At 33.8% G+C, this 25,803-nt stretch overlaps 1 protein-coding gene across 2 annotated transcripts in view; it reads right to left on the reverse strand.

Moving 5' to 3' along the window:
- The window catches only part of EDIL3 (EGF like repeats and discoidin domains 3), a 458,360-nt gene that overhangs the window by 280,201 nt on the left and 152,356 nt on the right, over window positions 1–25,803 (reverse strand). The window contains exon 3 of one of the 2 annotated variants that reach the window (XM_023215003.3): window positions 13,453–13,482. The exons of the other annotated variant lie outside the window; for it this stretch is intronic. Within the exon in view, the coding sequence (XP_023070771.1) occupies window positions 13,453–13,482 (30 nt within the window). The remainder of the gene's footprint in view (window positions 1–13,452; window positions 13,483–25,803) is intronic. 2 annotated transcript variants of the gene reach the window in all.

Consider the following 25,803-nt stretch of genomic DNA (forward strand, 5'->3'; position numbering starts at 1 on the left):
TATTATAATGTATAATTTTATAATATATGCATAACAAAAAGTTGAATAACTCTATATAACTTTTACAATTACAAGAAATACATGACATTTAAAACTCTTTATAAATGAATAAAAAGGCTGAGTTTGCTGCTGTAAGATAAGCACCAGTTTTTCCAGAGAAGCTTGAACTTGAATCCTGATTCTGTTACATGCTTATTATGTAACCTTGTACATATTTCTTCATACGCTTTAACATTTAGTGTTCTCCTCTTTAAATTATATATATGCAGTATTTGTTAATTGTGAAAATTAAGCAAAATACTCTACATAGAGGCCTCTGCATATTGACTAAATTAAAAAATCATAATCAAAATTACAATATTAACATGGCAAACAGCAAAGAGAATAATGAAAGCAAAAATAGTAGCTTAGATTTCCTATGCAGTCCCTATTACAGGATGAGCAGCATTGTGATGAGCTCTTTACATGTATTGTTGAGTGCGATCTTTACAGCAAACCTCTAAGGTGGGTGCCCTTATTGTCCCATTTTACAGAGGAGGAAAAGTTAACTTGTAGAAAGAAAATACTTCATAGACAGTAGACAGCTATTTGTCAGAAGACAAAAGTCCCTGAAGGTGCAGACCTGAAGGCCCACGGCATTTTATCCTATCCATCCTATCCAGAAAGTTGAATGTCTTCCCTGAGCCAGGAAATCTCCATAATAGTAAGTAAACACCTCTTCATACTCTTATAAGATTTAACATTGGAGTAAATCCAAGGACAGCCAAAAAAAATTATTCAGGCAAATGTCTTAAAGATGAATCCAGCTAATGCAGGGAGGACTAGAAATTAAAGAAACCTCTAAGTCTAAGTCTGCACAGATAGAGGCCAACATTAATTATGATTAAACATTGGAAATAATGTTCCATCTATTTTCTCTGAAACACATTCTTTGGTAAATAAAATAGTTTGTGTTTATATTTTTTCTGGTTCTCTGGGATAGTTAAATTTTACATGTTAATTTGACTAGGCTATGGTGCCCGACTTCTTGGTCCAATACTAATATAGATATTGCTGTGAACATATTTTGTCGATGTGATTAATATCTACAATCGGTTGACTTTAAGTAAAAAAGATGACCCTTGCTAATAGAGTTGGGTCTCATCCAGTGAGCTGAAGGCTTTAAGAGCAAAAACTGATTTCCCTGAGAGGAGGAGCCTCAAGAGTCTAACACAGAAATCCTCCCTGAATTTCCAGCTTCTTTGCCCTACACGTTAGACTTGCCAGCACTCACAATCACCTAAGCCAATTCCTTAAAGTAAATCTACTTGCCCATGTATCTATTACACACACATGTGCACACACACACACACACACACATACACACACATCCTTTTGGTTCTGTTTCTCTGGAGAACTGTATAACCCTGAGAGATGAACTCTCTTTTCCTTTTTAAATCATTTTCCATTTATATAATTTTATTCCCATTAATAATGGTATCTTTATTACTTTTTTAATTTTGATGCTTTTCCAGTGCTTGGTGTTACTTTGGGTTTAATTTCTGGCTTGTCTTCTAGCATTCTAAAGGTCAACAGCATAAAATCTAAGTATTAATAATTCAAAATGAAAAGAAAATTATGAAATTTCAAAAGACATTTAATCAAAATTTAATTTACACCTCTAGGACTATCTTTCAACATTATAACACCAGTTTTAAAAAGTTGAATTTTTAATGCTGCAGCAACATATAAACAAATATTAAGTCACTTTTTTCAAAGCTTAAAAAATTGACTAAATTTGAATGGTTATTCTCTATTTTAAAGATAAAATTATTGTATTTTGGCTGTATGTCATTTTTATATCTAATAATACAATATCAACCTAACATAACTAATGACAGTATTTAATACTCTTAGGAATGTTCTAGACAATGCAGTTTAACAATTTTGTCAGTTTTTAAAATGTGAGAGAGAAGGATTATAGTAAGCAGTTCCTCAGAAATAAGGCTGAGTAAATTTAGTTGTTCCTATAGAAACCAATCATTAAAGTTTAAAAAGAAAAGATTGGGGGTGGAGGCAGAGTGAGGTGGCTGAATAGAAGCCTCTACCAATTGTCCTCCCTGCAAGAACACCAAATCAGCTATCCACACAACAAAGCAAATATCATAAGAACCAAAAATCAGCTTAGGTAGCAGCTCAGCCACAGTTGGGCAGAGCACCAAGCAGGCTCCTGAGAGCCGGATTCCAGGCCGTGGCTCTTGGAGAGTGTTTCTTGACCTGTAATGGACCAGAGGGGAGACTGGTGCCCTGAAGGGAGAGTCCCAGGCCTGACAGCACTCACCACAAGTTGACGACTGAAGGGCCCTGGGGCCTCGAATGAACATTGGCTGTAGCCAGGCAGTACTCACTGTGAGCCTGGGGCAGTGGTGGCCATGGGGAGAGAGTCCGCTGGTTGTGGAAAGGGGAGGAAAGACTGGGAAGGACTTTGTCTTGTGCCTTCTGTGCCAGCTCAGCCACAGCAGAAGAGAGTACCTCAGGACCAGGAGGGAATTTGCCACCCTGAAGCAAAGGACACAAGCCTGGCTGGCTTTGTCACCTGCTGATTGTAGAGCCCTAAGGCCTTTAGCAAACACAGGAGGTAGCCAGGCAGTGTGGTTACTGTGGGCCTTGGGTGAGATCCAGTGCTATGCTGGCTTCAGGTCTGACCCAGTGCTATCCCAGTGTTGGTGGCCACAGAGGTGCTTGTGTCACCCCTACTCCAGCTCCAGGCATCTCAGATCAGAGAGAGAGACTCCTTTTGTTTGGGAGAAAGTAGGGGGAGAGATCCTGAGAATTCTTCTGCATAGTATCCAAGACCATACGAGTCAATAATGAGGGGAATTTTGGAAACTACACAAATACATGAAAATTAAACAAAATGCTCCTGAATGACTAGTGAGTCAATGAAGAAATTAAGAAGGAAATTTAGAAAATTCTTGAGACAAATGATAATGGCAAGTAGGTCTATGAAAAGGTGCTCAGTAGCGTTGATCATCAGAGAAATGCAAATCAAAATTACAATATATAGGCAATATTATTATAAATGACAGTGAGGATGTGGAGGAAAGGCAACCCTTGTATTATACACTGTTGGTGGGAATGTATATTAGTACAAGCACTACGGAAAACAATTTGGAGTTTCCTCGAAAAACTAAAACAGAACTACCAGATGATCCAGAAATCCCACTACTAGGTATATACCCAAAAGAAAGGAAATCAGTGTATCGAAGAGACAGCTGTACTCCCATGTTTACTGCAGCACAATTCACAATAGCCAAGATTTGGAAGCAAACTAAGTGTCCATCTACAGATGAATGGATTTTTAAAGTGTGGTACATATGGACAGTGGAGTACTATTCAGTCATAAAAAAAGAATGAGATCCTGCTATTTGCAATAACATGGATGGAACTGGAGATCATTACGTTAAATGAGATAAGCCAGGTACAGAAAGATAAACTTTGCATATTCTCACTTATTTACAGGAGCACTTATTTACAGAGATAAGAGAGTAGAATGATGTAACCATTTAACCAGAGGCTAAAAAGGGTAGTACAGGGGGCAGGGGGGTGGGGAGTGGGGATGGTTTATGAGTATAAAAATATAGGTAGATAGAATGAATAAGATCTAGAGTTGAATAGCACAGCAGGGTAACTGCAGTCAACAATAATTTATTGCACATTTAAAAATAACTAAAAGTATAGTTGGATCATTTCTAACACATAGGGAAAATGCTTGAGAAGATGGATATCCCACTTTCTGTGATGGGATTATTACTAATTGTATGCCTGCATGAAAATATCTCATATTTCCCATGAACATATACATCTACTATGAACCCACGAAAATTGAAACTTAAAAGAATTAAAAGATCAGTTCAGTACAGATCAGTTCAGTACAGATAGTGCACATCCAGTTTTGGCACACTTGAAAATGTTTATATAGAACAAGATAAAATAAAGGCTATGGTGAAGCTCGGATTTTAAAAGTTACAAAGCATGACAATGCACATATGAATATACATTTTAGTATTATTGAGATATACATCAAATTTAGTTCTCAATAACCAGATTTTCAGGGTCTCATAGTTTTTATAAAATAGGATGAAAAACATAGCAATGTATAGAAAAATAACCATGAAGGTAGTTAAAGTGACAAAAGAGATGTTATAACCATCATTTCCTGTTAGCGTCGTTGATTGGTGACCTAGTGTGCATTTCTTTGATTCTGTTCTTAAGGAGTACCCTCATTTTTGTTCATGTACCCACACCTTAGTCACATAGCTCATAATCTTCAAAGAAAGCTGAAATAAATCTCATAATCCATGGGACAATCTTGATTGGCTGACTTTTTCAAGATAAACAGAAGGGATCTAAGTCTATCCAGTCAGAGTGATCTCAGGACTCTTGCCTTGAAAGCATTTTTGTGCCCTCTCTGGTCGTGTATAAGGATGCATAATGGCCACAGTAGTGTTGGCAGACATATTACAGCCATGGAGAAACCAGTGTTACTACTAAGATAAATTTTCTGCCACAGAAGATAGAACAGAAATATTGGAAAAGAAGAGCAGAAACCAGACTTTTAGTAATATCATTGAGCCAACTGTTCTCAACTCTGTGTGAGTTATCATTTAATCTATATTTAATCTATATTAAATTGAATTTTCTGTTACCTAGAACTAAGGAATCAGTTCACAATACATAATAACTGTTTTTGAATATATGTATTGCTAGATATTAACATATGTAACTGAAAATATAATGGTTTTAAGGCGGTACCACGAGAGATTTAAATTTTACATAACAATAATATTTTATTATTTTAAGTGTTTATGCTAACTCTGATTGTACAGTTTGGGGGAAAGATGATGGATTATACAACTACATTCATAGATATGTATGTCAAGATGTAAAGATACTATTTTTCACTCCTGTGATAGTTTAATTCTTCAACTTGTCTAAAGAGAAAGATGTGTATACAATTTTCCAAAGTCCCTACTGGCACCATGATCCTGTTCTACAACAAAGTTTATTTTAGTAAAAATATGAAAAAACACATCCATATAACAGGAACTTAAATTACAATTCTTTGTCTCACAGGTAAACATCACTATCACACACCTATCAAGAAGGAAGTTTAATTTTGTTTTAAAAAAAAGGAAATGTAAGCACTATTTGTTCTTTCCACTAATGTCTTAGTAAACTGACCAAAGTCACATCTTTAGAAGCAGTGATTTCTTTTCCCCTGTTCCTCTGAGAATCTACAAATAATTGCTTCTATCTGATTTTTAAATATTATAGCTTTTTTTGGTTTTTATATATTAGATTTTAATATTTGAGCCTGATTAGAGCATATTTATGGACAAGAATATACTCAATAAAACAATTAGTAAAGTTGCTCCAGGCACTAGAGGGAAAATATGCATTTATGTATAAAACAGGAGATAAATTTGTAGCAAATGTAAGGCAAACAAAAATGAGAATGTGAAGTTCTATTTCAGACCCCAAGGAAATAAAATACTAAAATCAGAATGCACAAGCAACTCTTGTTCATTAGAAAATAATGTGATAAAATATCATTTATTTTCAAAATGCATGAGTTATAGAATAAATTGAGCATAGTCAGCCATGCCAAATTAAACTCCACAAGAAAACGAGAAAGAAATCTAAAAGATATCCATAGCATAGTTAAGAAAATAAAAAATTCACCATAAACAGAAATGATGTTTTTGTGGAACTAAAATTAAATATTTCAAAAGTTAGAGAAAATATCTAATCACTCTGTATCCTGTGTGTATACACGAAATACATATTTGTTTTATGAATGACTTTTAACTTGCTAATATAAAACCACAGCTTCAACTCTTTACTACTGCTAGCCCATATTCTATTATTAACCTTTATATATGAAAATAGTATTGTTCTTAGGTGTACTTCTTCAATGTCAAAGCTAGTAATTTAAATGATTAAAATGTTAAAAATTTAAAGGAACTGGTGAATGTATGAATGCATTGGTATGCCAAATCACCATTTTCTTCATCTCTGTGAACATCACAGAGTTCATAATAAATATTTTATCAGCTATTATGTCCAGTGATCTCTAACATCACTACCAGTTGGAATGAACTGATAAGACGTCACATACACAGCTTTACATTTAAGTAAATTACAATAATTTTAACTTTATAAATATATGAAGAACACTATGGCTTTTGTATTTTTATGTTTTAATATGATTGTCAAAAGGACTATCTTTTTGATATCCTAATGTGTGAGGTGCCATCTCATTATGGTTTTCACTGGAATTTCACTCAGTGATGTTGAGCACCTTATCAAACATCTATTGCCATTCTCATGTCTTCTTTGGAGAAATGTCTATTCAGATTCTTTGCCCACTTTTTAACTGCTTTATTTTTCTATTTGCAATTGACTCATATGAGTTCTCTATATATTTTGGATATTAATCCCTTACCAGATATATGGCAAATATCTTCTCACAATCTGCAGGCTGTCATTTTATTATCTTGATTGTTTCCTTTGTTGTGCAGAAAATTTTTAGACTGATGTGGTCCCACTTGTTTATTTTTGCTTTTGCTACCTGAGCTTTTGCTGTGACATCTAAAAAATCATAGTCAAGGGGCTATTCCTCTATATTTTTTTCTTCTAGGAGTTTTATGGTTTCAGAGCTTTTATTTAAGTTTTCAATCTATTTTGAGTTCATTTTTATACGTTATATAAGACAAGGGTCCAGGAAATCTTTGAACACTCTTTGTGAGAATGTAATCTGGTGCAGCCATTATGGAAAATAGTATGGAAGTTCCTCAAAAAAATTAAAAATCTAATTACTATATGACCTAGCAATCTCTCTTCTGGGTATACGCCCAGATGAAATAATATCATACAGATATCTGCACTCCCATGTTCACAGATATCTGCACTCCCATGATCACTGCAGCATTATTTATAGCAACCAACTTTTAAACAATCTGAGTGTCCATTGATTAATAAATAGATAAGGAACTTATATAATAGAATATTATTAAGCCTTATAAAAGAAGGTGATTCTGCCATTTGTGACAATGTGGATGAATCTGGAGGAATTATGCCAAGTTTAAAAAGCCAGACACAAAAAGAAGAATGCTGAATGATCTCACTTATATATGAAATCTAAAAAAAATAAAATTTGAATACATAGAAATAGAGTAGAATAGTGGTTACTGGGGATGGGGATAAAGAATGGGGGAAATGTAAGTCAAACGGTACAAAGTTGTTATGTAGGATGAATAAGCCTAGAGATCTAATGCACAATATGAGGACAATGACAATAATATTGTATTACATAATAGAAATTTGCTGAGAGAGTAGATTGTCAGTGCTCTAACCACACACACGAAGATAACAACATGAGGTGATGGATATGTAAATTTTTCTGACTATAGTAATCATTTTACTATATATGTATTTAACACATCACATTTTATATCTTAAATTTATACAAAAAAAGAACAAAATATTTTACCATTTACATATATCTGAAAATTCCCTTTTTAATGTTTTCATTATTATATGAGTTAATCTAATATTAACAGCTACTTTTATAGAAATCCAAACTCAGTTCCACTTGTAGTATTAAAAAACTGCCAAAGTAATTAAAAACCTCCCCTTAGGCAAGAGAAGAGGGAAAAAATAAAATGCAAGCTTTTTATTTGAGGTGATATGAACAAAACAATAAGTTATGGTTTTAATTCGTTTTAACCACAGACTTACTGTGTAGCTACAAGATCTCTACTGTGTCATTTTCTAAGTGATTTTGGTCCCATCCACTAATTTTCAATTCCCAGCCCTGTTTTAAATGATTTCCTTGAGGGATGGATGAATGATTTCCTTGTGATAAATGAATGATATTTCTAAATATCTAAAATTACAGCTAGTAAGACCAAATAAATTAAAAGCAATGAGGAAATTGTGAGAATAAACTTGATTTGCTACACCTTATAGTTAAATTATATTTTATATACTTTATTTTTAGCAGCCAATATTCAAATTTGTACGTCCTATTTTTTTCCAAAGGAGATAGAAATAAGTATTGTTATAGTCAGTTTACGAAGTGTCTATTGAAAAACTTAAATAAAAGCTAAATGAAAATTGGATTTGTGCAACATAAGGAAAGCAATCACTGACAACTTTGTTTCAAGGTATTATTTGATTTTACCTTTCAAAAATACATGTCGTATGTTCAGGTGAATGTTGTTAATTTCAAAGTTGTAATCTTATCTGTATTTCATACCCCCTCACATTCTTAATATTTGCAAATCTTTGTTTTTAAAGGCATATATATTAGACCAAAGGCAGATAAATATAGCAGCACAGTTCAGAGACTATAAAATAATAGTTGATGTTGCAATCCCATAAGCAGATTCAGAAGGAAGTTTCAAGAAAGTAGTTTCCAAAAATTATTTGTGCAATAGCAATATAATTAGATTACATATATCACTTCGAAAAGTGATGCATTTTGGGGTGCAGTTTCTGCTTTAACAATGTGACTCTCATTAATTTGTAATTATATCTTAAAATATAACTCAGATTGAAGAAATTTCTCTATAGTTCATTGATGTGTTTTTATACTCAATAAAACAAGATGCTTAACTATCTGAATGTAAGATTCAAGTAGGATAAATAAAAAGAAGCTTCTGGTAGCTAAAGAAGCAGGTGTTAAGTGAATCTGCCCTCATAACTCAGATGTTACAAAATATGGTATTTTAGGCTAATATATTCTACCAGAACGTTCAGAACTGAAAGTGATTAACAAGCCAATGCTTCACAATCAATAAGGGGATGCATGCCTACTATTACAAATGCAGATATGATGTATTATGCATCCCCTCTACGAGTCAACATTTTAAAACATTGATTAAGCAGTTGCTATTTGCAAGGCAATTTAGAAGTTCAAATAAAAGAATGTGGGTACATATGAAGAAATAACCAAAGACAGAATGTGATTGTCTAAAGTATAAGAATATTTTCATTCTGAAATTTATTTTATTAAATATAATCTGAGTTACATGGAAACAAAGTGGAGGGATCAATTATCTGTTTTAATGAGGCAGTCTTTCAATAATTCAAAATATAAGGCAAATCAATTGTATTCCATTGTAAAGAAAAAATCTATATTATTTTTTAGCATTATAACACAAATAAAACACTAATGTCTCCCTAATTTTCTCGCTTATTTTTTGTCTTCCTGATGTTTTTCATTCTATATGTTATTGAAGATAAATATCTATTATTTACTTTTAAAATAGTTATAAACAATGAGACTATATCATAACTATTGAATTATAATTAACCCAACTCTGTGTGCCTATGGAATTAAAACAACGTAAATTTGTCATATAATATCAATACATTAAAAATGTTTACTAAATAGTATGAGTGGTAATATCCACTAGGAACTTACATTTTTAGATAAGTCATGTATAGATTTGTTCAAAAAATTATCATTTTAAAATTCAAAATTCATACATTAACAACTATTAATCAGGATGCTGTGACTTTTTGGCAGGAAAAAAAACCCTTTTTATTTTATTATTTATTCTATTACTTTGAGAAGTGGCTTATCTCCAATTAGAAAAATAAATATTTAATTTATAGAAATTAACATATATATTTGAAGGAGACACTGTCCAACCTGGAAGAGTATGAACCTGGTAATGATATTATATGGGGACATGTGAAAGCTGAATTAACATACATTTTTTCTGGCAAACAAAAGATTTCATTTCACTGATAACTGAGACAAAATGGAGAAATAATAGGAAAGAGAGATAAGTTTAAAGAGGGCAATAAAAATAAATCTGAGCTTGGAAAATATCATTCTGCATCAATTCTGTTGGTGAAAGGAGACGAGAGTGAAAACAGAATATTAATGTTGTAATAAATATATTATGAATAAGCTATAAATTAAAGATACATATTTGTTATATATGATTACTGAAAAATATAAGTGAACAGGATAATAACTATTCCTTTAAAAAAATAAGTGTTGAAAAATTCAGGTCAAGAGATACTAAAATGAACTCAAAAATTTCAATCCAATTTTCATAATTATTCATATTCCTTATGAAATCAATTATTTGCAAATCTGATAATATTTTGCCAAATGTTTTAATATACTCTTTTTATTATACAGCTTGATAAAATTAAAAGGAGAACATTTGTTTCCCATTGTCTGGTTTTTTATACAAAAGGAGTGTCTGCTTTACTAAATGACATATTTTCTCAATGTTAGTATAATCCATATGTGAAATTATGTAGCTAAATATTCCTTAAGAGCACATTTGTTCTATTTTAAAAGTCTATGCTAAAATCACAACAAAAACATCTGTTCATATCTAGAAATGAAAGTATTTTTAAAACATAATTTAAATTCTATGATGTGCATATCACTCTGGAGGAAGATGAGTATTTTGAAGAAAAAATGTTCAGTTACATTTCACAAAAAGATCTTAGTGAGCAGAGAAGTTATGAAAATAGATTCAGAATAAGAAAAGTACACAAATAGCTATATTATACTTAAATATAGCTTACACTGGGTTACCATTCATTTTCTTTATACAAAATAATAATTTTACAATAGCATCAACACTGCTTGGCAGGTGACTTAGTAAGGTGTGGGTAGCAGACAGGAGAAATGAAAATGAATTGGGCTAGAAAATGATGGCTGCTGTCAAAGATTGACACCCAAAGAGAAAGTCCAATTAAAGTTAAGAAATACGGACAGAGGAAGTCCTAGCGAGAGAAGTCTAACATCTAGAATCTAAAAGGAACTTAAACCAACAAGCAAAAACAACCCCAGTAAAACATGGGCAAAGGACACGGACAGACACTTTTGAAAAGAAGACATACAAGAAACCAACAAGCATATGAAAAAAATGCTCATCACTTAACAGAGAAATGCAAATCAAAAACCACAGCGAGATACCATCTCACACCAGTCAGATATTATTAAAAAATCAAAAAACAACAGATGCTGGCAAAGCTGTGAAGAAAAGAGAACACTTACTCACTGTTGGTAGGAACATAAACTAGTTCAGCCACTATAGAAGGTAGTTTGGAGATTTCCCAAAGAACTTAAAGCAGAGCTACCACAAGATCCAGCAATCCCATTACTGGGTATGTACTCAAAGGAAGACAGATCATTATAACAAAAAGACACATGCACTCAAGTTCATTGCTGCACTATTCACAATAGCAAAAACATGGAATCAAATTAGGTGCTAATGGTGGATTAGATAAAGAAAATGTAATACATATAAATTACAGAATACTATACAGTCATGAAAAAGAATGAAACTATGTTCTTCTCAGCAACATGGATGGAGCTGGAGGCCATGATTAAAAAGTTAATGCAGTATCAGAAAACTAAATACCACATATTCTCACTTATGAGTGGGAGCTAAACATTGAGCACACAAGGATATAAACCTGGGAACAATAGACCCTGCAGACTACTAGAGAGTGGAGGAGAGGAAGGGGGTGTAGGTTGAAAAACTACCTATTGGATACTATCCTCCCAGAAGCAATATACCCATGTAACCAACCTGCACATGTGCCCCCTGTAACTAAAGTGATAATAATAATAATAATAATAACATCAACAACTATAAAGAAATCCAGTGTGTATTTTATACTTACATTAAATTTCAATTTGGAATAGTGGAGTGTTCAATAGCCCATGTAGCTAGTGACTACCCTATTGGACAATACAGACCTGGAGTTTTTCTGGAAGAGGACTCAAGAAACAGTTAACAGGGGTTACCTCTCAGGAAGAAAACTAAGAGACTAGGGGTATAAAGAGAGAGCAACGTTACTCTTAACCACAAACACTTCTGTCTTGCTTGAATTATGTGTCAAGTATATGGATTGTCTATATAGAAAATATACGCCACAATAGACAGATACACAGAGAGAGTCTTTGGGCAACACTAACAACAGCAAAGCTTCAAAGTCAGGGCAAACAAAGCAGAAACTAGGCAGAGGAAACTCAAAAACAGATGAGTTTGCTATTGAGTCATGTGATTAGGTTGGTCCTAAAACAGGCTACAGAATACTGCCTAGAGTGGGAGAAATATGATGGGAGTTCCTATCCAAATCAGGTTATAGACTATCTAACAATATTATGAAAATGAAACATCAATTGAGAGTTTGTCTGAATCTCTGATTCCATTTCAAAGGCAGTTATAGTTATAATGAGTATCATGCAACATGACATTTATATATATCCTTGGAATTTATCCAAGAAATGTAAGATATTTATTTTGTTTTCTTCCACTGAAACTTTGATCTTTGCATTTACTCCTGCAGGTAAAATCCTTGTACAGCTTTGCATGGAGATACAAGTCATGAAGCCATGCTAGTTGAAATAAGTCAGGTCTATGAATTGAACTGACCCTGTCTTGTATCTGAGTTCCAATAACTGGATTCCTTTCCCCCCTTCCATATAAAAAAGCACCATGCCCCTTCCTGCTCTTGTCTCTCAGGCCTTACTCCTTTTCTCAATTACTAAAAGGAATCCATCTAATGCTGAGGTCTTTTCTCTTCAGACCAACCACTAATTGCCTACATCTCAGAGATTGACTCTATTTTTTTCCGATGTTGTTGGTATGTTAGTCTGGTCTTTTATTAATTAATCGAGTGAGCTTTTTCTTCCCATTTTATTCTTATAATTGTGTCTGGTTTTTAGTCTCTCTGGCATTTCTCTGACCTGTCTCACTGTCCTGGAACCATGTTGAAAGTACCATGTCATCTCTGCCATTTGCATTCTTCATTGCACATGGTTCAGGCCACAGTTTGTGTTTGATAAATACTAATTAGCTAGATAAGGAACTAAGTCATGATGCCAAGTTGCAGGATTATTAAACTATAATTGTAAAAATTACACTTTTAAAATAAAATGAATAAGGCAGACATAGTTTCTACCCTTAAACCTAGTGAATAGGATGTCTGATGCCAGTTATATATGTGACAGTGCTGTATTCTCTCATGAAAGGTATTTCTCAAAGTTTATTTTACCATTTTCCTCCTTTTTAATTTTAATCTTATCATTCTACTCATTGTATTATTTTCCTGTATTTTTCTCAATGTTCTCATTTTCCAATTTTCCTTATTGTTTAATGTCATTCTGCTTTTGTGTATTGTATTTTCCTCTGAATTAGTGTATTTCAAGACTTTTCTCCTTTTATTCAAAACTCTTAACCAACATCATTTAGTCTGGCACAGCATAGTGGGCTCAGCAAATATAAAAGTAAATAAATAAATAAACAAACCTGTGCCAGTTTTCTGGTTGAAATCTGAGAAAATATTATTCAAAAGGTTGAGTCTCTATTATTAAAGACATGACATTAAATAAGAAATATCTTTATAACATAGGAACTTTACCTGCTGAAGTTGGTTCTTCTTCATCTGATGCTGTGAGAGGAAAAGGTGAAATGAGGATGGGGTAGAAGTGAAGGGAGGGAGAAGTGGGGAGAGAGAAAGAGAAAAAGAGATATTGAGATTGAACATAAATATATTTCACATTTCCAAACACTAACTACAAGTCCCTGACTTGTACTTTTGTGTATACATTAGAAAATTGTCATTATTTGATAAAAGATTAATGAGTATTCACATTAAATCAAAATATATATACTCCCATACTTTAAAATATCTATTAATATTTATTAGAAAAAAACATTGAATTGTCTGAATTTGATTTTCCTTTGCAAACAAGATTAACCTTAGTTAATTTGAGTGTAAATTATTATAAATATTATTGCTGAAAAATATGAATTGTATATAACATAGAGCTAGCCCACCATCAATTTTCTATTTGGCAAAGAGAAATTAAAAGTCATGGTTGATAGTCAAAAATTCTGTTCCATGAGATAGAAGTTATAAGAAAGGAAGAATTAAACTTCAGAGTGACTCAAAATCACTTTGGACTTTTCTTAAACATGAAGATTCCAGTTCTCTCTCTCGCTCTCTCTGTGTGTGTGTGTGTGTGTATGTGTGTGTGTGTCATATACCACACACTTCAAAATGTAGTAGTGATGACTCTGTGGTAAGAACACAGGAACCTGCATTTTAAACAGTGATCCCAGGTGGTTCTGATTTATGTTCTGCAGCCCACACATGGATACACACAGACATTATAAAAGAGAAGGCCACAATATGAAAATACAATTTTATCCTTGGGTGGTGGTTACCAACCCTGTAAGTATATTAGAACCCCAAATGCTCAGCTCCACATAGAACCAATTAAGTTAGAATCTTTACATGGTATTAACTTGTAGCCAGGATTGTGGTATTACTAGGCAATATCAATATAAGGTAACATTAACTGTAACTCATAAATGTGTGAATCATGTTGATTCCTGCTTTAAGAAGTAGGAAGGTTTGAGAGCAGCAAGACTCCAACGGCAATAACCTACTGCCCTGTGTATGTGGAGGATGGAGCATAGCAATTACAAGAGTGAAAAAAAAGTTTGTCTGAAGCAGCTTCACAATTTTGCCTAGAATCCATCTATTCACTTTTATACTTCAACACACACTCTGTGAGGAAGTATTTCTGCTCTGTGCAGAAGTACAGTTTACCCAGAATATTACCGTTGAATTATATGACACAAGCCAGTACTATTTCACTTGATTCATGAAGTTTTAAAATAAAAATTTACTCAGCTGAATTGCTTATAAAGGAACTTTGTTCCCAGTGGATTCGTTAATCAAGGTATCACTGTGGAGCCAGGGAGTGGTCTCCACTCTTTTCCGTTAAGGTTACATCTGTGCAGAGTACACATTAGACAAGCTGACTTTGTGTCCTGACAGTATTTTCCTCTCACACTGTTTGGCTCGCCTCCTTGGCACATAAAGAAATGGAGAGAGCAAACACAGTTGGCATGCATGGCGTGGAGAACATAAATATTTTAAAAGCTGTTTGCCGCTTTATCATGTCCAAAATATATCATAACATGCTCAAAGAAGGGAAAAAATGGTAGCTTCCCGGAATTCCCTTTTAGAAAAATACCACAGGGGCTTGTAGAAGTGCTGACTTAGATGAGTTGTTGTTAACAAAAATCTAGAGATGCAAAAGAAAAAAATAATCCTTACACTTATGGCTGGTCACTGTATCTGTGTGAACTCATTTAATTGACAAAACAACCAATGAGATTAAAATATTTCTCATTTGATAAAGGAAGTACAGAGGTTCAGAGTGACTGAACAATCTGTGTTAGTTCAATTTGAATTTGAGCTCATGTCAGTGTGACTTTAAAACTGAACTCCTTCTGCTATGCCTTATTGTCTCACAAAGTGCTGATTCTGTTTCTACTTAAAGATAAAAACCAGATGACAGACAGCTTATTGAAATTCACTAGGTATTATTTAAAGTGTTGGATCATGGGAGGGTTATGCTCCCAATAATGTTAGCTGGACTTAAGCATAAAACTGTGGGAGAAAATAAAGAAAAATTGATACAGAGGCTGAGGAGAGAAATCCTTTCAAGAAATGGAGTTCTTCTTTGGAAACTTCTCCATTTCCCTTGCAATCCAGGGACAGATATAGGCAGCTGAGATCCTGACTGGTTAAACAAAGCACCCTAAAGAAGTGATGTCTAAGGAAGGAAGTTTGGAAGTTGCTAAGATTTTACTCTTCCATTTTGTAAGAATGAGCAAGAAATTTTAGGAATGAACTAGCAAGTACAGAAATTAAGACAATTCCAAATTTAGTAAGAGTCATGGTAATCAGAACCTTAGAAAAGCAAATCCCACAGGGCAAACTGTGTACCAGTCTACAATTGAATTTGCAATACCTGAAAGTATCTCTGTTACAGATGAACACAATTACAGCCAGCAAATACACAACTTTGCAAAGATTTATCTTTCTTTCTTTCTTTTTTTTTTGAAACGGAGTCTCGCTGTGTTGCCCAGGCTGGAGTGCAGTGGCACCATCTCGGCTCACTGCAAGCTCCGCCTCCCGGGTTCATGCCATTCTCCCGCCTCAGCCTCTGAGTATCTGGGACTACAGGCGCCTGCCACCTCGCCCGGCTAGTTTTTTGTATTTTTAGTAGAGACGGGGTTTCACCGTGTTAGCCAGGATGGTCTTGATCTCCTGACCTCGTGATCCACCTGCCTCAGCCTCCCAAAGTGCTGGGATTACAGGCTTGAGCCACCGCGCCCGGCAAAGATTTCTCTTTCTATGAAACTTCTATATAGCAGTGCTTCCTTGATATGGGTAGATGTCATTAACCAATATACTATTCACACTCATAAAGGCATATACATAAGGATTAGTATTAGTAATAATTCAGCTTTAGTTATCTCTGTAACAAAGGCAGCATTGTAAGCTAACTGCTTTACTGAAAAAAACATCATGAACTATTAACAGGTGGCAACTAGAGCCCCAGAGTAAAAATAAACCTCGTAGTGGGCATTAGTTGCCTTTTTAATGACATTTCTGTGAAACAAGTATCACAGAAGGTACTATCATGCTACCCAAATGATTATTCTCTCTTCCTCTTAGAAGTCATAAAATCAGCACTTAAAATAAAAATCAGAGTCTATGGCACAGGTAGTCTCTTCTAATTCTGGGAATTTAAACACATGCACCAAGAAAACCAAAAATAAGCAACCCAACAAATAAGTGTATTGCTCCACTTGGTCAGCATGTAGAAGAATGTACTGAAATTATAATCATGGTAGGAAAACAGAGTAAAAAATATATCAGACATGTAGAATTTAAGTAAGTGTAATCCTCCTGTCACCCATAACAGAATCTTCCTGGGTGTCTGTTAAAATGCCCCACACCTACTGAATTTGAATATTGGGTTTTAGCCCAGGCTTCTGCATTTTTAATAAACTCTGTAGATAATCGCTATGAACACTAAATATTGAGAATTCTGACTCTAACCCATCAAAGTTTATTTCGCTTGGAAAGAGCCATGGGTACCATTGTTGGAACTACAGCAGTAAATTAGTAGGCTTACAGAAAACCTTTCACAATTTATATTCTGGTTGTTTCACGAGCTTTCAACCCTGTTTTCTTGTATCATCTTCAGATTTCATTGGGTACCTATATTAATGCTTTGGGAAAGATGACACCCCTTTTGGATTTAGTAAATGGTCTGTATCTCAGAACTAACTGAATCTGTTCCCTTTTCTTGGCCACAGTTATTGACCTAGGTATAGGCATGTGACCCATTTGGGGACAATTATATGTAAAGAGATAGATATTTGTGTGTATTTAGGTGGGGAGAGGCTCTTGGAAAAAACAAAGGCCTCTGCACTCTTCTGAGAAAGTTTCTGGAAATAACCCCTTCTCGCTTTCTTTTAGATGTAGACACAGAGGCTTATGGCCCCAGAAGTCATTGGCATGCACCTTACAACCACGATGGGAGACAGATTTAGAAGAAAGCTGATCCCACTCAAAGACAGAGTGCAGAAACAAAGATATTAGATTCTTGATGATATTTTTGAGCCACTGAATCATATCAACCATGAATCCTGACCTATCTTTGGACTTCTAGTTCTAGGGAAAAAACATACTTTGTATTATTTGAGTTGAGCTTTTTGTCATTTACATCTAAGTGGCATTCTGCTACAATCCTAATCAGTTTTGTTGTTCCTTTTAAAAATATATTAGAATGCATAAGAAATTAATTATCTGAGGCAGTTGAGACCAGAAGTCCACACAGCCCTCAGGCTATGCATTCAGTGGGCAGCTGAGATTTCAGTGCTTTATTTTTCCAGAGAGCCACCGCCACACTTTGATACAATAAATCCATTTCTTGATTTTTAAGTTAGTAGCTCTTTTGCAGGACATTCCACCAGTGTACATGTTCCTGAGGTGTGGTGGTGCTTGGGAGAACAGGAAGGCATCATACAGACTCTCCTTGCCTTTCTTCATTTATTCCTCACTCTCACAACTTCCTTCATTTCTTCCTCACAACTGTGAATTGTACCTCACAGTATCAACTGTGAAGCACAACTACCAAAACCCAGTGGGCCATATGTTACCCTGACACAACACAATACTATAACATATAAGTTTCTTCATTAGACAGATTCCAGTCTCTTTGTGTGGTTTCAACAATTCTTACATATTCTGTTTTTGTCTGTTTCATTTTTGAGTGTTTTAAGTAAACTTTTATAACTTGGAAATTATACCCATTCAAAACAATTTTACACCCAGTGTGGCTTACCACCAAATAGGAAAATCTCATTATGAAATATAAAAACTACATTTCTTAGTATATTATAACGCATTTTACATGTGAATGTTAATTCAGAGTGACTTATTAATCCTTTTGTTGGCTATATCATAAATTTGGCTAAGCATATATCAAGTATGTTTTGCAACTATATAATTATCTAGTCATTAATTATTTCCATAACCAATGTAACAAGAACTATGTATTATTGTATTCTGACAATATTTTAGAATGTTTTATTTAACTGCAGTGATGCAAAAAATAGCAATTATGATATTTATGCCTGATTATTTATGCCCACCCAGATGTTAAGTGCTCTTAACGTATGTGTATGTTTATGTGCTGGGGGGAGCAGGGACATTACTAAAATTAGAGTAAACTATTATTTCAAATGTGTGAACTCAGTCATTAAAGAAGAATATGGAGTTGCCTCCGGAAGTATCCACAGAAGCATTGAGAGAGAGGTTTGGGTTAATTTGGTCTTTATTTTATTATTTGTTTATCTGTTGTTCTTGGCCAATGGCCCAATTGGGATGTGACTTCAGCCTTAAAGGTTGCTATTACTAACTTCTTCCCTGAGAAAAGTATAACAAAGATTAGTTTCCCCTGGCCAAATGTTTCAGACAGCATACGATGTGGTCAACTCTACAATCTCAGAACTGCAGAGTATTTCGGTCACTGTGAGGCACAGGATTGTATTTGCATAGAAAATGCTTGAATAATCAAAATGTTTCCATTCTGTCAACATTTTACATGCATTTTGATTCCTGTGCAAAATTTGGAGAATGGCATCCGTTGAAGTATTTATAATATATAATACATAAAACATAATCTTGTACATATGTGGTTAGCATGTAAACATATATTATATTTTCATTAGTCTCTCCCATTAGACTAGGAGTTCATGATGGCGGGGCTGCAGCATTTTTTTGCTCACCATTACATCCGTAGTTTTTAAACCAGTGGAATGCTGGAGGAACTGAATAAATATTTGTTGAAAGAAAAGATGCACAAATGTTTAATACAGTCATTTGTATTAAATAAAACTCAGCTGCTTCGTTTTGTAATATTAAATTCATCAAAGAAAGCCTTATATCTTTCAATATGTTTCATCATACAAATATATGCATAAACATATATAGTTTCTATAACTATACGTAGTTATATAAATCAGATTTTCCTTCTTGGGGTAAGAAGGAAACAATATAATCGTTATAAAGACAATGGTTGCTCTAAAGACCATTAGATTGTCTCATGAAAAATTAAATCTGGGATTTTTAAGCTAACTCAGAAAACATGAAACTATGATTTATTAATTAAGTAGATTCATTTAAATAGAACCACAAAATGTACTTTTAATATTTAGTAGTGATATAGTTTACATGGGTTTTACAATGTATTTATACAGTGAATCATTTTAACAGTGATTAGTGGTGCATTTGTGAGTCTCTCATTTCAGAAAGAGGTATAAGTGAGAAAAATAACAAAAAAAGAATGGAAGCTTTGGGTTCATTTTTTGGCACTGAGTAAGAAAACTAAAACTAAACTGAGCAAAAACACATATTTTATCAAAGTAAGCCAGAGTACTGGGAAGCTGGGAAGTAATATGACTTGAGTAGCCTACATTCATATCCCAGCTGTTATTAAAGAGTCTTTGAGAATATAATCAGGACAAATTCTCTTACTTAAAGGAAGTAGTAAATATCTTTAAGTTAGGTGATTTGATATCACAAGGGGACTTACAATTCAATATTTTTGTGTATCTATTCAATTGTCCTTAAATATCCTTTGTTTATTAAATGTGCCCTTCCTCCCTATCCAAACCCATACCATCCTTGTTGACTGAATTCAAGTTTCACCACCTTCAACTCCTTAGTATTTACTTCAGTCTCCAGATATTCCCTTCTACCCCCACTATCTTTTAAACTACAACCTAAAGCCAGTTCTAAACAGAATGGTACATAAATAATATTTTCCAGCCTTGTTTCCCAAGCCGGACATTATTCTTCCTTGGAGGACAAATGTTTTAATTTTGCACAGTGTATATAATTGGTCCTGAGTAAATATTTTTGGAAAGCTGTCCAATTTTAAATTGAGAAAATTTAAAATTTAAAGTCCGTAAGTAAATTTAATGACTGTTTTTACCCTTTTTCTTTTAAGCTTTGTAAAATGAGGATTGAAAATTAAACCTAAGAAAATTCATGGGCAAATAAAAAGAAGAAACTTGTAAGGGATAAAGCAGACCAAAAGTTAATATAAATGATTTCTCAGATTTATCTATTTTCAATAAAATTAATACATTCATAATCTTTTTGAAAATTTAATATAGGAAAGGGGGAATCATTAATTCTACAACGAGAATGCTGTTTAATGTCACTAGAGAAGCCATGAAGCCGAGGTTACCAGCTCACTAGATAGGAATTTCAGATGGTCACAGCATCCACGTTATTTTGTTTCACAGCACCTGACAGCAGGAAGCTGATACTCTCAGGCTCCTTTATGTTCTATGGATTTCTGCTTTATTTATGTGTGGGAGACTACTCACTTCAACCTCAATTCATTTCCATAAGTCTGGACAAATGAGCTAATCTAACAAGCAAATCTGTTAAAACCAAAAGAACAAAAAACTAAAAAGTAATGAATAGATCAGCAATACTGGCACAAATCTCAGTGACAGTATCCACTTAAGAAAACCACAGAATCATTGCACATAAAATGTTAATGCTGGACAAGACCTAATGATTAAGAGTGTTGGCAAAAAAAATCTATTGGTATAATGGGTTAAGGTTTGCATTAGAAAATAGAAGTATATTTATTAAATCACCTAAATTACCAACTAAAAACTCACCACAAGCAGAATTTTGAAGTAAATTCATTTAACATCAGAATACATACACATATGTATAAAATAATTAAATATGTACTTATGATATAGAAAATAAAAAGAGGATTATATAATTATACTGAATAATATTTTATTTAATGGATATGGCATAATTTGTTTAACTAAGTCTTTAGTGAATAATACTAGGATGAATTCCAGGATTTCTGTCTTATAAAGGAGGTTTCAGTGAATAATCAGATTTCATTTGAATCATGGTAGAAACAAAGAAAATAAATTACCTAATACTTTTATTAAATAAAGTCCATAATCCTAAACACAATGTATAACACTTGCTTTCTGTAAGCAAGATTATTAAAAGATCCTCTTTGATGCCATCAGCCTATTTTTTTAAAAAGGACTATGCTTCTTAAATATATTGGATGATATTATATTTCTTCCATTTTCCTGTGAATGTTACTCTCTTGCTTTAAGAAAGTTACCATTAACAGAGATACAGTAAAACTTCCAATGTCCAATGTCCAAGTAGCATAAAACACAGAGACAAACAAATGACTGATCCATGTGCCTGGCAGATGCAGCCTTAGACCAATTACTGGTTTCCCTGCCCATCATCCCACCTCAGCAGAGATGACTAGGGTTGAACACTGAATATTCTGTGTCTTCTGAGATATAAATAATATGATATTTCAATGCTTTTAAAAAATACATGGTGATGGACTTAAAGACAGAAAATTACTTCATGGTAGAATCTTGGCAAACTGTGTGTGTGTGTGTGTGTGTGTGTGTGTGCCACAATCAAGTATTTCGTATGGTTACAGTTATTTCAAACATGACTTTTTACCATTTTAATATCTGTGAGGTCTTTTAGTAAAATATCATTCCCTTTTCATTCCTTATATTCCAAAATACTTCAGAAATTTTACGATGACTTTGAAATGTTATGTTCCCAAAATATAGATTCACACATTTGGCTTAATTAAAATATATTTTGAAATTCAAAAGATGAAGGGAGAAGAAAAAAAAAAACAGTGGGCAAGCCTAATTTGAAGAAAGATGAGATATTTCTGTGAAATTCTTACGTGTCTTTTCGGTCAGGGGGAATTATCTTTTTCATGTAGTTTTAACATCGCAAGGACACTGACAATAAGAGATAAAACACAATTTCTGTTTGCTTACATAGAGCTAATCTAATGTGCTACTGCCTTATGTAACAGTGAGTTAATGACTGCTTTAGAGGATTTTTTTTTTCCTGTTACAATAGGAGCTAATATTAAACATTTTCTTTTCATAATCATTAGGACCTTCTTTAAAGGAAAATAGTGTATCCACATTCAGGTGTTAATCATGTAGCATTGACAATGTAATTTTCCTATCTGCAAAACTTGTCTCCCTAGGCTAAATTTCTCCTTAATTGGAATGTCTTTAAAGAACTCAACTGATAAAAAAGTAGACAGGTCTAACTTTAAAGCAATGAAATTGAATAAAGGTGCAGGGCTATTCAGGGAGGGCCCATACCACATTTTTCTTATCTTTTAAAATATTTTCAAGTTTTGAATGCAAACTATTAATTTCTAATTTCTACCCTTCTAACAGGCCCAATCTGCCTACCAAAAAATCCATATATCTTTCGAAACTTCTAGAGGCAGAGAACTCAAAATCTCACCAAGGAACATGTCACATCTCTCTCTCAGAGCTGCCTCTAGAAAACAATGGATTAATGAGGCCCATTATTTGAGACACCAGTCATTCAAATATTTAAAAGCTATTGTAATTATTTTCTTACCTGAGATAAATATCCCTACTTAATTTTACAAATCATGGTATATACACCCTGGTCATCATTTTTGTTGACCTACTCTTGATAAACTCAAATTTGATGACACATTTTAAAATACAGTAAAAAGAATGGAAACAGTACTCCAGATGTGATCTAACTAGCACAAAATACAATGGTGTTATTATCTGTCTTGTTTAAGCTGCTTTATAACAACCAGCAATCCAACACTGTAAAGAATTAATTTCCTTTCCTTCCCTCCTTCAGCTACATCTTAAGGACCAATTCCTAGAGCACTGGGAACTGGTAATCTTATCTTCGTCCTGCCTAAAGGCAAGATTAGTCAGAGGAGGTCATGCTTGGGGTTGAGTCAAGGGAGAATATAACTGGCATGCAAACAATGTCAAATGTATCTTTGCAATGGGAAAGAATTGCAAAATTTTGAAACAAAGAAAAGCCGTAAAGATATACTTTCAATCTTTCACTTTCTCTCTAGCAAAGAATCTATTTTGCATATATTTCACATGTAGTTGATTAAAGTCCACAGACAGGAAAACCAAACATTTGTTCTAATGGAAACAATTTCCTTAGTGTCCAAGACTAAGTGTCCATCCAGCAGAATCTAAATATTTTGTAGCTTCTCTTGAAATTTTCCACGTCAACTGACATTTCTAGTTGTAGATGTTTCTACCGGAAACCAGCTTTAAAACTTTACAGTTGTTTCTTCCAATAACTAATTTCTGATTAGAAATTCTAGATTAAAAGTTAGCATCAATTTCGGTCAATGAGCCACATTCAGCCCTTTCCAAATCAACTACCTATTAGACCAAGTCCTGTCGAAAATAAAATAATTAATAAGTCGAAAAAAAAATTCATCTTGGAGGCAGAATAAAAACATAATAGAAAAATTTAAACAACTTATTCCTCAAAAGCCTGAGGTAGTACTTAAATGTTGTTCAGATAAGAGCTTTGTGTTTTTATAATGATTACACGCTTCAATAATAAATTTTCAAGACAAGTTATACAGTCTTATTTCCGGGATAATTTTGGAAATAACACTGATGACTGTACTTTGGTTCAAGGAGATGAATAGAGGCTTATATCGAGGGTCTCCAACTCTCCTGGGGCATGAACAGGTGCCGGTCCGCGGCCTGTTAGAAATCTGGCTGCACAACAGGAAATGAGCCTGAGCCCCGCCTCTTGCCAGATCAGCAGCAGTATTAGATTCTCATAGGAGCAGGAATCCTATTGTGAACTGCATATGCGGGTTATCTAGGGTGTGGCCTCCTTAATCTAATGCCTGATGATCTGAGGTGGAACACTTTCATCCTGAAACTACTCCTCCACTGCCGCTCCGTGGAAAAAATTGTTTTCCACGAAACTGGTTCCTGGTGCCCAAAAGGTGGGGGCCACTGCTCTATAGAATACAGATCCACATTACCGTCCTGGTCTTGCTCCCAATCCTGCCCATAAACATCTTATAACCTGAGCAACCACTAATGCTAATTCTTCTAGAAAGTTTCCCCATGTCTATTTTTTTTTTTTTTTTTTTGCTTTCTATCATTCTATATTTGCTTAAAATGTTCCAATATAGTAATTTCTACAGATTAAATAAATTTCCATCTCAGCTCATCTCAAAAGCCACCACAAACATAAAATCTGATTCCTAGGACAGGAAGTGATCTTTCCTCACTTGATACCCATAGCACTTTGTTCCCCTCTTATGATAATTATTTTCTGCATTGTATAATGATTACTGATGTGCCTGTCTTACCCTTTCTTAAATTTAAGTATTTAGAAGGCTGAGCCTTTATCATCAGGTCATAGAGAAAGGGTAGATCACAGGCTCTCCATGAAGTCTCAATACACATTTGTTTTTTTTTTCTTTTTTTGTTTTTTTTAATTATACTTTAAGTTCTAGGGTACATGTGCATAACGTGCAGGTTTGTTACATATGTATACTTGTGCCATGTTGGTGTGCTTCACCCATCAACTCGTCAGCACCCATCAATTCATCATTTATATCATGTATAACTCCCCAATGCAATCCCTCCCCCCTCCCCCTCCCCCACATTTGTTAAATGGAGGATCCTAATGTTCTTTCTTCCCTGTGATTCTATCTTTATGCAAAGTCACAAAGAGCTTATTGCTGATCTATCATATCCAAGAAACTAATATTAATGTACTGTCATAAATTCCAACTTGGTATTTATTATACCTTTACAGGATTCCCATTTTGCAATCTTATAAAGAAAAAAATCAATTCATAACTTATTTGCTCTAAGCTTAAGGAAAGCTATATTCCTAAAGGACTGATTCCTAATTATGCAAGCATTACTTATATTACTCATAAATTTCATGTAATAAAACATAGGGTTCTCTTTTTCCCATATGAAATGAGGTGATTTGTCAAATTATGTTGAAGGAAAGAAAGTTTTTGAAAAATTAAAAGCTGACAGCTAAATTGCCCCCAGTTTGTGTATTCATGCACAAACAGAAAAAAAAAAAAAAAAAACCTGACATAAAAATAATAAGTCAGTACTGATTGGACATTTCAATAATTTTGTTAATAACTAAAATGATGAAAGAATAGTCTGAGGCTTAGATGTTTGATTTCTGCATGTAGCTTTAAAATAGTATATAAGGGTTAATTATTTATATCACTTAATTAGTAACTCCTGGGTGGCACTTATGAGCCAGACACTGTTTAAACATCCTTACACGTATTGAATCATTTAATTTACACAAAGGCCCGTTGACATTGGTACTCTTACCCCAATTTTACAGATGAGGAAACTAAGGTGGAGAGAGATTAAGTAACTTGCTCAAAGTCACAGACTTAGCAAATAGAAGTACCAAGATTTCAACTCAGCCTGGCTAGCTTCTTAACCACACCCCCATGATGCAGTCCTTTAAAGAATGTGT

This window comes from Piliocolobus tephrosceles, chromosome 4 (assembly GCF_002776525.5).
Source record: "Piliocolobus tephrosceles isolate RC106 chromosome 4, ASM277652v3, whole genome shotgun sequence".
NCBI classification, from domain to species: Eukaryota; Metazoa; Chordata; class Mammalia; order Primates; family Cercopithecidae; genus Piliocolobus; species Piliocolobus tephrosceles.